The sequence below is a fragment of the Morus notabilis genome, unplaced genomic scaffold, assembly GCF_000414095.1.
Source record: "Morus notabilis unplaced genomic scaffold, ASM41409v2 Scaffold2314, whole genome shotgun sequence".
Lineage (NCBI taxonomy): Eukaryota > Viridiplantae > Streptophyta > Magnoliopsida > Rosales > Moraceae > Morus > Morus notabilis.
The window spans coordinates 21,611-36,414 of record NW_010359202.1 but is presented as its reverse complement, the minus strand read 5'-3'; the positions used below and the strand labels follow the sequence as shown (position 1 = coordinate 36,414).

Sequence of the window (14,804 nt, the reverse complement as noted above, 5' to 3'; positions counted from 1 at the left end):
ACAGATAGGAAGGTTTTTGTTTTTGTTGCTTCTGTTTTCCCGAAATTTTCATCCACTTTTGCTGCATGTTATATCCACTTGTCGATGCTCATTATCTGTACAGCTTTGCTATATGTTATTTTCACTGGTCGGCATTTATCATCTGTTCATGGAACTATGCTTGATGACGAGATCTGTTCTCAAACTGGCATTTTGATCTTCTAGATTTTGTTATATGCGTATCAGAATGACTAATTTCTTTCTTTTTTCTTCCTTTTCTTTTATTATTATCCAAACTGCAGGAGGAGCCCTATATCAATCGCAGCAGCAGTTATTTACATTATAACCCAGCTTTCGGATGATAAAAAGCCTCTCAAAGGTTCCTATCCCCTTGGTTTCTAAAGCTTTTAGGAATTCAATAATGTTTGAGTTCTCTGAGACGTAGTGCACGGTTTCATTTAGCAGAAGTTTAGGTTTTTCATTTAGCAGAAGTTTAGGTTTTTCATTGAGGGGCTTTTGAAAATATCATTTAATCATTTTATAATATAATTACGGATTAATTCCATAAATGCCCCTTAAACTTTTACCCTAACTCAGCATGCTCCCTGAAGTTTGAAAAGCATTCACACCACCCCTGAAGCATGTAAACTTCTTCAAAATACCCCCTGAACTAATGTTATTTCATAAATGCCCCGTGAACTATATATTTTCTGTCAACTTGCCCCCGAATCTTTTAATAAATCGGGAGGAAAGTTTTTTAAAGTAAAAATTCAAGGGATAAGTTGACTTAAAATCAGTAGTTTAAGGGGTATTTATAAAATTGTAAGTAGTGCCACATCATTATTAGTATTACAAACGTATAGGGTATTTTGAAATAGGTTGCATAGTTTAGAGGGTGAAACAAGCCATTTTAAAACTTCAGAGGCATGTTAAAATAGAGTACAAAATTTGAGGGTATTTATGAAATTAATAAAATTAAATGTTGATATTATAAAGATTACGTTAGACGATTCAAACTTTTTCGACATGTGTAGAACTGTAAAATATGACATGAAAGGGCTTTTACAAATCATAAAATTCAATTCCACACCTTTTGATTTAAGGAAAACATTGACTGCAGATATCTCCGTTGCCACTGGGGTGGCAGAAGGAACAATCAGAAACTCCTACAAGGATCTTTATCCTCATGTATCCAAGATTATTCCAAACTGGTATGCAAAAGAAGAGGATCTCAAGAACCTCTGCAGCCCTTGAATTGTAGACCAAAACCAAAAAAAAAAAAGAAAAAAAAAAGGAAAAAAAAAAAAAGAGCCGGAACATACAGAGGATTCAGAATAGTTTTTCGAGGCTTTTCTGTTGAATTATATTAAAACTGTTCAACACAACGGTGCCAAAATGTCTATTGCATCTTCATAGTTCCCTTTATTGTGTTCATTTCAATAGTAATTTAACAGCAGTTTCATTTCAATATGTGCTTGAACTAGCAAATAATAATTCAATACATTTATTTTTAGCTGATGCAACTGGTGTAGATATTTTATATTTTTAGGGTATATGGTTCTGTTTCCTGAATTGGCAAAAGCTGCTTTCCTTTCAAAATTTTTACTTTTGTCAAAATTATCTATGAATTAGAAACTAGAAAGTGTTACGAGTGTTCCCATTGATGACGGTTAAAATCTAGACAGAAAAGCCATCACGTGTATCACATTACATTTAATCGATGATAAGAACTGGTTTGCTTAATCATAGTATTATTTTAATTTTCTTGCTCTTTCTCAACTTTTGTGTTTATGTAAATGTTTTAGTTTATTATTTTTTGAAAGGTTAACTACGACTCTACAATATTTAAATTCAAATTAATAATAAAAAGTAGAATATTAGAGATTAAAGAAAGCATGAAAGAAAATGTAACAGAGATATTCTCTTAACCATTAGAACTGTCTATTTACCACGGTAATAAGATTTTTTTTTACTTAATCTTTGTTTTATTTTAATTTTTCCTTTCAGAAATTCAATAACTATTAGAATTGTTCGTTTATTATGGTAACAACTATTTTTAATAAACCAATAAGAGTTGTTACTTAATCATAATATTATTTTAGTTTACCTACCCTTTTTCAAGTTTCATACTTGTATAAGTTTGACTACTTTATTATACTGTTTTTGAAAGGTTAACTATGACTCTACATTGTTTAGATCCAATTAATGCTAAAGGTAGATTAGAGATTAAAAAAAAAAAAAAAATAGAGAGAATGTAATAGAGAGATATTTCTAACAATTAGAATCTTCTATTTATCACGGTAACAAATTTCATTAACAGGGCAATAAGATTTGTTACTTAATATTTATTTTGTTTCAATTTTCCTTTTGAGAAATTCCTCAAACAATTAGAATTGTCCTGCTAACAACTATATGTAATACAACAATAAGAATAGTGGCTCTAATACCACAACTGTAACACCCCCTATCGGAGGTGTCGCAGGATTCTTTTACATCTCTAAATTATGCGAAAAATAATCATTTATATAATATAAGTAAAACTCGTTAGAATAATCTCAAAAGTGAAATAAATTTTCTTTTGAAAAACTAACATAATAGGCGGTCTTTTCTTAAATAAAACTCAACAGTAAATAAATTTTTCGAAACTGAAATAAAGGAAACTTAACTCTTTTAAATTATCTCAAAATAATCCAAACATAAAATCTTTCAAAAGAAGCACAAATAGAAACTCTTAAATTAAGTGCCGTATAATAATTAAAACTTATTAAAGAAAAAATTGAAAAAAGTAATAATATAATGCACAAGAAATAATACGACACCTAAAAATTTATTAAAGAAAAGTTTTCTAAATAATAATTAAAACTTGTTTTAGTCATTTTTTAATTGGTAGCAATTTTTAAAAATAAAAAAAATGAGATAATGCATAAGCAATAATACAACACCAAAAGTTTAATTTTAGAAAAATTATCTATATAATAATTAAAATTTCTTGTAGGTTTTTTTTTTTAATTAGGTAGCTTTTTTAAAAAAACTTTTTTGAAAGTGTTTTTTTTTTTACTTACTTTTGTTACTGGCTAATAATGCCAATTAAAAATTTTGAAACACTCATTACTGCAGGTTAAAAATAGTAAACGGCCACTCAATACACAAACAGGGGCATCATTTGTCCTCAAGAGAGAATGCCAAATCAGTCCTGTGGGCCCACTAAATAAAAGCCAGAATTGTGGAGTTGGTTTATACTGTTTAAGATTGATTTGAATGTTGAATTGCGGGTGGGGTTAAATTAAGAGTTGGTTTAGTTAGTTGATTTGAGTTTTTAATTTGAATTGAAATGTGATTTGATATGAGAGTTTTTTATTATAATAAAAAAATTAAATATAATTATTTTTAAAAATTTTTTTACTATAATAAAACTTAAATTATAAACTCGTATCAGTAAAATAAACGAGGCTTAATTTGATCGGTTTCAGCTCAAACTGTATAAGCCATTCAATTGCAATTAATACTCTTACCAAACCACCAACTGCAAAACGCAATAATTGGGCTGAATTGCCCAACCAAACACATGGTAAATGTTCCAAAAACTCTTTCTATTATGGCAACCTGTGTCCGAACACCTGTCTATCAATATTTTAATCATAACTATTTACGATGATATCGGAATTGAGTGATTTAAATAGTGTTGGAAAGATAACAAAAGGATCTACAACTTTGTGTGAAATATAAGTTTTCCTAAGGAAGCTTTTGGGATGGATTGATAAACTAACATAGTATTAGAGTGGGAGGTCCTGAGTTTAAACTCCTGTAATTGTACTCTTTATCTCCATTTAAAATTATCATGTGTTGGGTCTTTAATATCTCAGGCTTAAATATTCACGTGTTGGGCTTTCCAATTAATTTACCCACACGATTGCCCATTGTCCAACCCACACGTGAGGGGGAGTGTTAAAGTATAAAACTATTGTTGGCCCACCTCCTAATACAATATGAAAAGCTTAAGAAAGTATATAGGTCAATTTTTAGTTATAAAAATTAATAGGTCATAACTTGTCAAGTTATGGTTCATAACCAGATAAGTTATAGACAAACTTGTCAAGTTATGGTTCATAACCAGACAAGTTATGGACAATTATGGACAATAACTTGTTAAGTTATGGTTCATAATCAGACAAGTTATGAATGAAAATAGTAATTTAGCCTATTTATTAACTTATGTAAACTATTGACCTATTAATTTTAATTCATCTCAAATCTTGACATATTTTTCTCTTTCTCCCTTTTCCTAATTCAAATGTTTTCAAGATCAAAAAGAGCATTGAAAGTAACGTCACATTACTATCATATAAGAATAAACTACATGAATCAATTGAGAAAAAAAATAAAGAAAGAAAACCCCCCTAAAGCAATAGAAGGATTGTGGAAGTTCAAGTTATTATTCTTAAAAAAAAGGGGTTAAAAATAATGTATCTATATGTCCTTTTTTAAAGAAAAATTATCTATATAATAATTAAAATTTCTTGTAGGTTTTTTTTTTTTAATTAGGTAGCTTTTTTAAAAAAACTTTTTTGAAAGTGTTTTTTTTTTTACTTACTTTTGTTACTGGCTAATAATGCCAATTAAAAATTTTGAAACACTCATTACTGCAGGTTAAAAATAGTAAACGGCCACTCAATACACAAACAGGGGCATCATTTGTCCTCAAGAGAGAATGCCAAATCAGTCCTGTGGGCCCACTAAATAAAAGCCAGAATTGTGGAGTTGGTTTATACTGTTTAAGATTGATTTGAATGTTGAATTGCGGGTGGGGTTAAATTAAGAGTTGGTTTAGTTAGTTGATTTGAGTTTTTAATTTGAATTGAAATGTGATTTTATATGAGAGTTTTTTATTATAGTAAAAAAGTTAAATATAATTATTTTTAAAATTTTTTTTACTATAATAATATTTAAATTATAAACTCGTATCAGTAAAATAAACTATGCTTAATTTGATCGGTTTCAGCTCAAACTGTATAAGCCATTCAATTGCAATTAATACTCTTACCAAACCACCAACTGCAAAACGCAATAATTGGGCTGAATTGCCCAACCAAACACATGGTAAATGTTCCAAAAACTCTTTCTATTATGGCAACCTGTGTCCGAACACCTGTCTATCAATATTTTAATCATAACTATTTACGATGATATCGGAATTGAGTGATTTAAATAGTGTTGGAAAGATAACAAAAGGATCTACAACTTTGTGTGAAATATAAGTTTTCTTTAAGGAAAATAATAGAAAATATGCTAATATAAAAAGTTTAAGGAAGTATATAAATTAATTTTTAATTATAAAAATTAATAAGTGATAACTTGTTAAGTTATGATTCATAACCAGATAAGTTATGGACAAACTTGTCAAGTTATGGTTCATAATCAGACAAGTTATGGACAATTATGGATAATAACTTGTTAAGTTATGGTTCATAATCAGACAAGTTATAGACGAAAACAGTAATTTAGCCTATTTATTAACTTATGTAAACTATTGACCTATTAATTTTAATTCATCTCAAATCTTAACATATTTTTCTCTTTCTCCCTTTTCCTAATTCAAATGTTTTCAAGATCAAAAAGAGCATTGAAAGTAACGTCACATCACTATCATATAAGAATAAACTACGTGAATCAATTGAGAAAAAAAAATAAAGAAAGAAAACCCCCCTAAAGCAATAGAAGGATTGTGGAAGTTCAAGTTATTATTCTTAAAAAAAACGGGTTAAAAATAATGTATCTATATGTCATTTTTTAAACGACAAAGTAACATCTATTATATTGAGAAACATAAAGGTTTAAGGGAATGATGATATCTTTACAATTGTTCAAGAAACAAAAGGAGGAAAACCCATAATTGATGATGCAATAGGGAAAAAAAAAAGATAATAATAACTTATAATAAAAAATTTTCTAATGAAATTATATACACACACATTATTGAAAAGCATGTGATACATCTCCTGAAAAAAAAAAGTTCTAATTATTGATATTAGATAATAACCTGAAGAAGAAAGTACGAAACATATGGAGAAACTCAACACAAAGGTTAGAAACATGATCTTGAAAGTTGTAGCCATTATCTCATATCCTATATGCAACACAAAACGCTTTCAAGTTTTTATATATAGCAGACTCTATCAAACCACACAAAAATTTGACCTTTCGAAAATGAAAACAACATTGAGCGATTGTTATATCCAATTAGTAGGCTTTTGTTGAATATGATTAACATTTAATTAACATTTCGATTGAGTATTGTTTCGATTAACATTCTTTAATTTGTTAAAGCTTTAAGACACTATACAGATCCGATTAAAATATGATGATTAATACGGAAAGCATGTAATTAAAATTATTTTTTTAGAAAAAAATTATAATATAACCAAAAAGAAATATTTTAATCGATACAACCACAAGTTTTATTATTTTTATAATTTAATATCTCAAGATTCTCAATTTTTTTTTTCAAATTAGCTCTAGCACCTAGAGATATATGAGACAAAAAAAAGTATCTCTATTATTTAATAGCCTATTAGGGTGTGTTTGGTTGGATGGAAAGAAAGGGAATAGAATGGAATGAAATTTTTGATGTTTGATTGGATTTATAAGAAAGGAATGATCATTCAAAAGGAATGGCCATTCACCCATTTTGAGTGACTCATCATTCAATTTCTCCAAACCGTGATCAAAAGGTCGAGATTGAGTCGTCGAATATTTCCAGAGTTAAGAGTTTTGATCTGCTTGGTTGGACGTTGAGTTTCGTAAAACTGACCTCACCATTGGATTCAAGAAGGTCTGTCTACAATCCCTTTGGGATCAATTTCAAGGTAGGGATCCTATTAGTCGCTTTTTGAAGATTTTGTGCGTATTTAGAAGTGGTTTTGAAAACATTTTTCACGTTTATTGAGGAGAAAAAAATGGAAGTGAGTAGAAAATTGCGTTTCGAGCAACCAAAGACAAAAAATAGAAAGAAAAATATAAAGACTGATTTCTCCCAAAACAGGAGAGTTACTGAAAACGATTTTTCATCGTTTTCATTTTCTCAGATCCATCTTTCCATCTAACCCCGAACCCAGCCTCAGATATTGCTTGCACGAGCAGCCTCTCCTATAGAAGATATTTATATATTATATTAATTAATAGTATAACTCAATTGGGATCATATTAATTATTTAATATGTCATTTAAAATACTATTACATGTTTTAAAAAATTATAACTAAAAGGAGTTTCAGTTTTTTCTTATACTGAAAATAATCTTTCAATAAAACTACCAAACACATTTTCAAAAATGATTTCTGCCTGAGATTGAAAACGTTTTCATTTCTATTTTCATATGAAAATAATCTTTCAATAAAACTACCAAACACATTTTCAAAAATGATTTATGCCTGAGATTGAAAACGTTTTCATTTCTATTTTCATAAAAAAAAAACAGAATGAACGGGTTCTAAACGCGCCGTTTATTAATTATGAAATGTGAGTTGTTGTTAAAGAGGAAAATTATGGAACTTACGTTATTAGTATTGTTGTGGGGTAAAACCTTAAACCCCACATGAGGCAATGGCTGGGTGCCACGTGGCGCGATTAAAGCATAAAATAATTGAGACAGGAAGGTACGGAGTAGTAGTAGAGCGCACTTCATAGACGTCGATCCTTAACGATTAAATAACTCCGCTGAAAGGGTCGACTAGAGGGAACGGAGGTCACGACATGGAGACGAATGCTTTACTGGCCATGAGCGAAGATTGCTTTCAAAGAGCTGAAGGCGACGAACCCACCCACGTCCAGATCGAAGTACAACTGTACAAAGATTTGACGTGCATTAAATGCATGCATAGTAGGTGGTGAAGCCGGTGGAGAAAATCAGGCAGATTAGCTGAAATCTCAGTGATCAGATACTACTATTCTGGAGTATGGTGAGGATATCACGAGATTTGATTAAATAATTGGTAATTGACAGATGCAACATGATGTATATATGCAGGGAGAATGGCCTGAGCGGGGTTCGGATTTTTGAACACCACTCTCCCTAGAATTTGTAATTTCTACCAAGAATAGTAAAAACCCTCTTAGTGGATGTAGCTTTATATTAGAGTGAACAATTATAATTCTTGGTGTTGTTATTTTTCTTTTGAGTCTATGAGTCTCATCCCTAATCTATTCGCAAATCACTAAGAAACTTGTTATTAACCTGTTGACTAATTTTAACCGTCAACAAGTATTATGATTAGTTATTGAATACCACCTAAAGCATTAGTTTTCTGAAAATGTTGAATTATGAATTTACTTTAACATTATGATTGACTATTGTATATTACATGAAGAAATGATTTTCTTGGAGATGTTGGATTATGAAATTACGTTGTTAATATTATGATTGGTTACTGTATTATTACATGAAGAATTGATTTTCCTAGGAAGTTGTTGAATTATGAAACTTAATGCATGGTTGATTTTATTTAATTGATTTGGACCTAGTGTGGTTGATTTTGTGGCTTGTTGGACTGTGGAGGACGTCCGGACGTAAATCCGAATTGTCGGTTGGTTACTTTATTAGAGGCATTAAAATCGTAAAGGAAAAGTACAAACGAAACAAGATTTTGATTAACAATTCTTATTACAATATTAATTATAGTTGTTACAGAGATAAATAAACAATTATTATTGATGGAGAGTAGTGTTAATGTTAACATTTTAGACCTCATTCATTTCACCAATTCGAGTTTAGAATTTAAATTTTTTTTAAGTAAAAAGCTCTAAAAAACAGTCACTTCTAACTTTTTTACTACAGTAAAAAATTTTCACATAAAGTCATATCTCAACTCGAATCAGCAAACTAAACGAGCTCTTAGAGAATATGTACGCTCTAGAAATATGGGGTTGTTCTTTTAGAGTGTGGCTTGAGTGTAGTTTTTGAGTTGAATTTGAGTTATAACTTGAGTTAAAGTTGTAACTTGAATAAAGTTGAATAAAGTTAGAATTTAAAAGAACGTGAACTTAAATAAAGTTGTAACTTGAGTTTACACTTTTTCTAAATTTTGTTGCAAAAGAACAACTCTATAGTTACCTTCATATAAAAATCAAACTTCAAAAGGAAAAGAAATTTCCAAATAATATTATGATTACGTAATAATTCTTTGTAGTTTATTTATTGGAGTCGTTATTGAAGGTGAGGTTAAATTTATTTAAAGGGCCGATGGCTCTTTCTGATCATCGATCAGGATGGTGCGTTAATTACTTTATTAGAGATATAAAAATAATAAAAAAAAAGTAAAAATGAAACAAGATTTTGAATAAGTAACAACTCTTATTACTGTATTGTATTATTAAATAATTCTAATTAATGGATAGCCAACTTTGTTGAAATTCAAAAATGCCAAAACCAAAAAGTGCCCAATCTCACTCTTTTATAATTGTTAACTAAGAAGATGTTTTAAAAGTTGCCTGGCCGGCAATCCCGGAGGACAAAACCTGTGCAAAGAAAAAGAGAGTTCATCCACTTCTGACAAAAGAAAATACAAAATTATCATATAGAATTAAGGACGGAGTTAGGATTTTATTTCAGTGAGGCATTCACAAGAATTTTTTTATTTATTTTCTCACCATTTTTTATTTTTTTTCCTTATAGTTACTAACAATTTTCTTTAAGAAATAAATTATAAATACGCAAATCAATGCTAATCCCTAAAATTACGAAGTAAAATTCACACATAATTAATCAACACAAACTTATTATGTTGAAATAATATTAATTCAAAATCAAACAACGCTTTTTATAAAAGCGTGGAAGAAAAAAGTAGATAATAAAAAAGAGATCAAATATTGTCTAAAATTATTCAACTAAAAGAATAGTTCCTTTCTAGGAAGTTAAGTAAGAAACCAATTTAATAACTTAAAATAGTGAGACAGGTTCAAGTAAAAAAAAAAAAAAAAGAAACAAGATAACTTTTTATAAAAAATATATTTTGATGGGGCATATTTATAAAGTTATATAAAATTATATTTGAAAATTAAATAAATAAAAAAGTGAGTGGGACACGGGTCCCCATAGACCCATGTATTGAATGATGATAAATAACTATAATCAAATTGATATAGTCGAAGCATAAAAAAAAAAAAAAAGGATAAATTCCTAAGATTCGTTGCTTTCAAGTTTTTATGTTTAGTCTTGTAGAGCCCGTTTAGTTCATGAATTAGAACTATGAGATTAGAATTATTTTTTATTTATGTGTGTTTTTTATGAAAGAAAATACTGTAGCGAATCATGAACCACGATTCAAATCAGAGAACGAATTCTCTAACCAAACGGGCTCGTAGTGATTTCGCAGATGAGATTCGTTTTAGAATCTGCTAAGATTTGATAAGAAAACATGTGTGAACACTAAACGGAGAGTACTATCGCGGTTTCGGAAAGTACTAGCAATGATTTATTGCAATTTTGAGATATTGACAAATAATCTGCCTCTCGATTGGCTTTTCTTTAAAATTTGTGTTTGTCTTTGGATTTATAACATAAAATAAGTCATTTATATTAATGTGTCCTTTTCGATGACAAGAGATCAAGAAAGCACTTCAATTCTATATATGTGATGCTGAGCATATGTGCGTAGAAAACTAGTGATCAATTAAAGGACGGAATTACTACATAAATATTATCATCGAAATTCAAACAAATTGTGTCCCCCAAAACTATTACGTTAAGTTTAGTATGAGGATTCGTATCATGGTTCGAATTATAATTCATTATTCATTACAGTATTTTTTCTCATAAAAATTACACGTAAATCAAAAATAATTCTGAATCATAATTCTAAATCCGTAAAATAAACGTCTACTTAATTTTCCCTTATGAAAACCCAAAAAATGCAGAGGAGAATAGTTAGCATCCAACTCATGCACCTAGAATATTAAGATTTTATGGAGAGACGAGATTTTAAGGGGATTTCTTTGGGGCTGATTTGGAATTTTTTATTTTGACGAAATATTTAGTAAATAAAAATTATAAATCCTTAATTTTGAACCGTAAATACACCCCTCAACTTTTTGAATTTGGTGATTTAATTCCTATTATTTATTTTCCTGGCAAGTGACCCTTCAGATTAAAAATCTATACAATTAAGGTCAAATTGAAAGTCCAGTTGAAGATAATGAAAGTCATTCCTCACCCTAAAAGCTTTTGTTGAGGGCAAATATAAATGACACTTAGATACTAAGAGTTTTTTTTTAATCATAAATGATTGTATTCAAACACATTTAGATGACTGTGATATTAATATAACTGAATATATAGGGTGAGAAATGACCTTCCTTGCTCTCCAAAATAATTATCTTTGAACCAAAAATATGATTCATGTTAGAAATTTTATTCCTATGAATATCTTGTTGGAAACCTTCTATCAAATAAATTTAATTATTTGTTTCCATATTTAACCCGATTTGCCATGGAGAGAATCTTGGACTTAAAATTGAAAATATGTGGAGATTATTTATAGATATTCGCGCTTTGAATTCAAGATATTTTTGTGCTGATTTTGTGTGACGGAGTTTTGATTTTTAAATCTTAAATTTATCACGATTTATTCTCTGAATATCTTGAGTTAAGACTATATGGATTCAATCCTTGTGCGCAATTGAACCTAGATTTATTCGAGGGTTAGTCGACTTATTTACTAAGTTTTTTGGATGTTATCTGCAGAATTTTAGAGATTAATTTCGGATTTGATTTACAATTCGTCTGTTTTGAGTGTCTTGACACTGCAAGTCCATGTAACTCTATTCAGACGACAAAGCCAGAAAACAAGCAGTCTATCCGCAAATAAGAAGGAACTTAAACTTGTTTGTTTCCATTTGAACAACGACCGCTTGTATTTCGGGAAGATTTAAACCTAGATCAAGTGGAGAGATTCTAGACCTTTTTCATATCTAAGTGGTTCATTATTCAAGGAGGTCACCTTGTGACTTTCAATGGAGAGAGACAAGACTAAAAAATAAAGTGTTCATTGTGGGAGAAAATTTGAATGTTCGTATTTGTGCTTAAGTGTGAGAAAATCAGAGTGAATACCCTAAGCTTCATTTGTTACTCTCTAACCCTGTTGTTTGTAAACTTTTGTAGAGAATCCAGAGTAGGTCCGAGGAGAAGATGAAGGTAAATCGTTGCGCTTAGAGTAAGTCAAGAGGACTGAAAGTGAGCATAGTGCTCAGGGATGGAGCCAACTAATGCTTTCTTTTGTTTTTTATGTTATATATATTTATAGTTATATTAAAGTAAATTACATATAGCCCCCTTAAAAAATTAAAAATGTAATCTTAAAGCCTCCAAAAATTTAAAAATACTACTCTCTAAATAAATACCTCGAAGAATACTACTTTCTAAAAAATACTACTAATTTTAACTTTAAAGCTATTTTATAACTAACTAAGAATAAAAAATACACATCTATTAGTTTATCTACTTCTAATATTAGCAGTAACTCTACTTGTTGTTGTCCCTAAGAGGGTATTTTTTGTTACGAATATTTTAAAGAATTAGTTACGTACGCAATGGAATTGAAGATCAATTAATTAATGATACTTTACATATGTACATCGAGAAAATTATCTTCAATAACCTTGATAATATGGTTACTATAAAATATTTTTTAAGACAAGAAATCCCCTCAAAGACAATTTGTAGTAACTTAGTGTAGTTAAAATTAGCCCCCTCACAAAAATTCTTGACTTCGTCACTATATGGAATTAGAAACTCTAAACATCAATTTTCAATTAAGAAAATTGAAATCTCCCACTATTAGTAAGTAGTTACCAGTTTTAATCACCCATTAAAATTCTAAATCAAAACTCCGTTAAATGTGAATCATTAATAGTAAACGTTAGGAAATTCTAACACAAAAATTAGTACAATTAACAAACTACGTACTAACCAATTACAATCTCTTTTGAACAGAACTAAGGGCACACTGTTATAACTGGCTCTTAATCATCTTATTGTTTAACAGAAAGAGAACTTGTGCAAATCAATTAACATCTTTCGACCAAGGAAGAGAGAGAGAGAGAGAGAGAGAGAGAGAGAGAGAGAGAGAGAGAGAGAGAGAGAGAGAGAGAGAGAGAGAGAGAGAGAGAGAGAGAGAGAGAGAGAGAGAGAGAGAGAGAGAGAGAGAGAGAGAGAGAGAGAGAGAGAGAGAGAGAGAGAGAGAGAGAGAGAGAGAGAGAGAGAGAGAGAGAGAGGGGGGGGAGGGAAAAACAACAATTTCAAAGCTAGTAGCACAATGCCAACATTGCGGAGAGGAATTTTTTTTTATTACAACTAATTGAAACCGCGCACATATGCGAGCGAGATTCTGTAGATAAAAATGAAAAACATATTTATTAGGATCTCATTGTGAAAAATAAAAAAGTATAATAGGATAAAAAGCATAAGCAGAAAAAAAAAAGGAAGAAGGCAAAAAAAGAAAAGAAAAATATATTACTGGAAAAAAGATAAAAATGTAAAAAGGATAGAAAAAAAAGAAAGAAGTAGGAAAAAAAAGGAAGGAAGACTAAAAAAGGATAGAAAGAACTAAAAAGAGAAAGAAAAAAACAGTGGAATGCAAGAAAAAAAAATATTTCACACTACAGTTTGCGAAACTACCGTGCGAAACTTATTCTGATTTTTTGTTTCTAACGAACTTATTTGATTTAGAATCTGTTTAGTTCGCTGATTCGAGTTTTTAATTTGAGTTGAGATGTGACTTTATGTGAGAGTTTTTAACTGTAGCAAAAAAGTTAATGTGACTGTTTCTAAGAGTTTTTTACTGTAGTAAAATTTGAATTCTAAACTCGAATCGGTGACATAAACGGGACCTTAGTATATAGGTATAAGATTTTCAAATAGCTAGTGACATAATCTGCCTCTTGATTGGCTTCTCTTGTTAAATTTTTGGTTGTGCTTTGGATATATAAAACATAAAGATTTTTTTTTTTTTGGCTGAATATATAACATAAAGAAATTAATTTCGCTTCACGCGTCCTTCTCAGAATGACGAGATCAAGAAAGCACTTCAATGCTATAGATATATTTGATGCTGGCATGCGTAGAAAACTATAGTTAATTAAACGACAAAATTTCTATATAGTTATCATCATCACAATTCAAACAAATTGTGTATCCGATAAAGCTCTTTATAATTTTCCCTTATAAAACGCTGATGAGAATATTTAACATCCAACTCATGCACCTAGATTAAGATCATAAAGCAAAGTAAACAACCATTCATAAATATTCACCAAAAATGGCTAACCACCAGAACCATCAAAACCATGCCGTAATCAATAATGGTCTAAACCCATCCAAAGTTGTGGTGGTCATGGTACCCTTGCCGGCCCAAGGCCACCTTAACCAGCTCCTCCACCTCTCACGACTCATCTCCACCTACGACATCCCCGTCCACTTCGCCGCCGCTGCCACCCACATCCGCCAAGCGAAGCTCCGAGTCCACGGCTGGAACCCTAATTCCTCCACTAATATCCACTTCCATGATATTACGGTCCCACCTTTTGCTTGCCCTCCTCCTGATACCACTGCTCCAACCAATTTCCCTTCTCACATCCTTCCTTCAATCTACGCGACCTGCCATCTCCGCGACCCTATTCGAGAGCTCATCCGCGAGCTGTCGTCGGAAGCGAGAAGAGTTATCGTCATCTACGACTCTTGCATGGCATATGTCGTTCAGGATGTCGTTTCCATAACAAATGCCGAGGCCTATCCTTTCCACAGCGTCTCGGCATTCGCGACTTTTTTGTACATTTGGG

The 14,804-nt window shown here is 30.5% G+C and overlaps 1 protein-coding gene and 1 long non-coding RNA gene across 2 annotated transcripts in view; both read left to right on the top strand.

The window, feature by feature from the left end:
- Nucleotides 1–253: 253 nt before the first annotated feature.
- LOC112090764 lies at nucleotides 254–1,497 on the top strand. The gene is made up of 2 exons (XR_002901811.1): nucleotides 254–358; nucleotides 1,100–1,497. It is a non-coding gene; the product is annotated as an uncharacterized LOC112090764 (long non-coding RNA).
- A 12,787-nt stretch (nucleotides 1,498–14,284) lies between these two features.
- The window catches only part of LOC112090765 (zeatin O-glucosyltransferase-like), a 1,482-nt gene continuing 962 nt past the window's right edge, over nucleotides 14,285–14,804 (top strand). Inside the window, exon 1 of the mRNA XM_024162818.1 lies at nucleotides 14,285–14,804. This exon is cut by the window's right edge and continues 962 nt beyond it. Coding sequence (XP_024018586.1) covers nucleotides 14,285–14,804 — 520 coding nt within the window.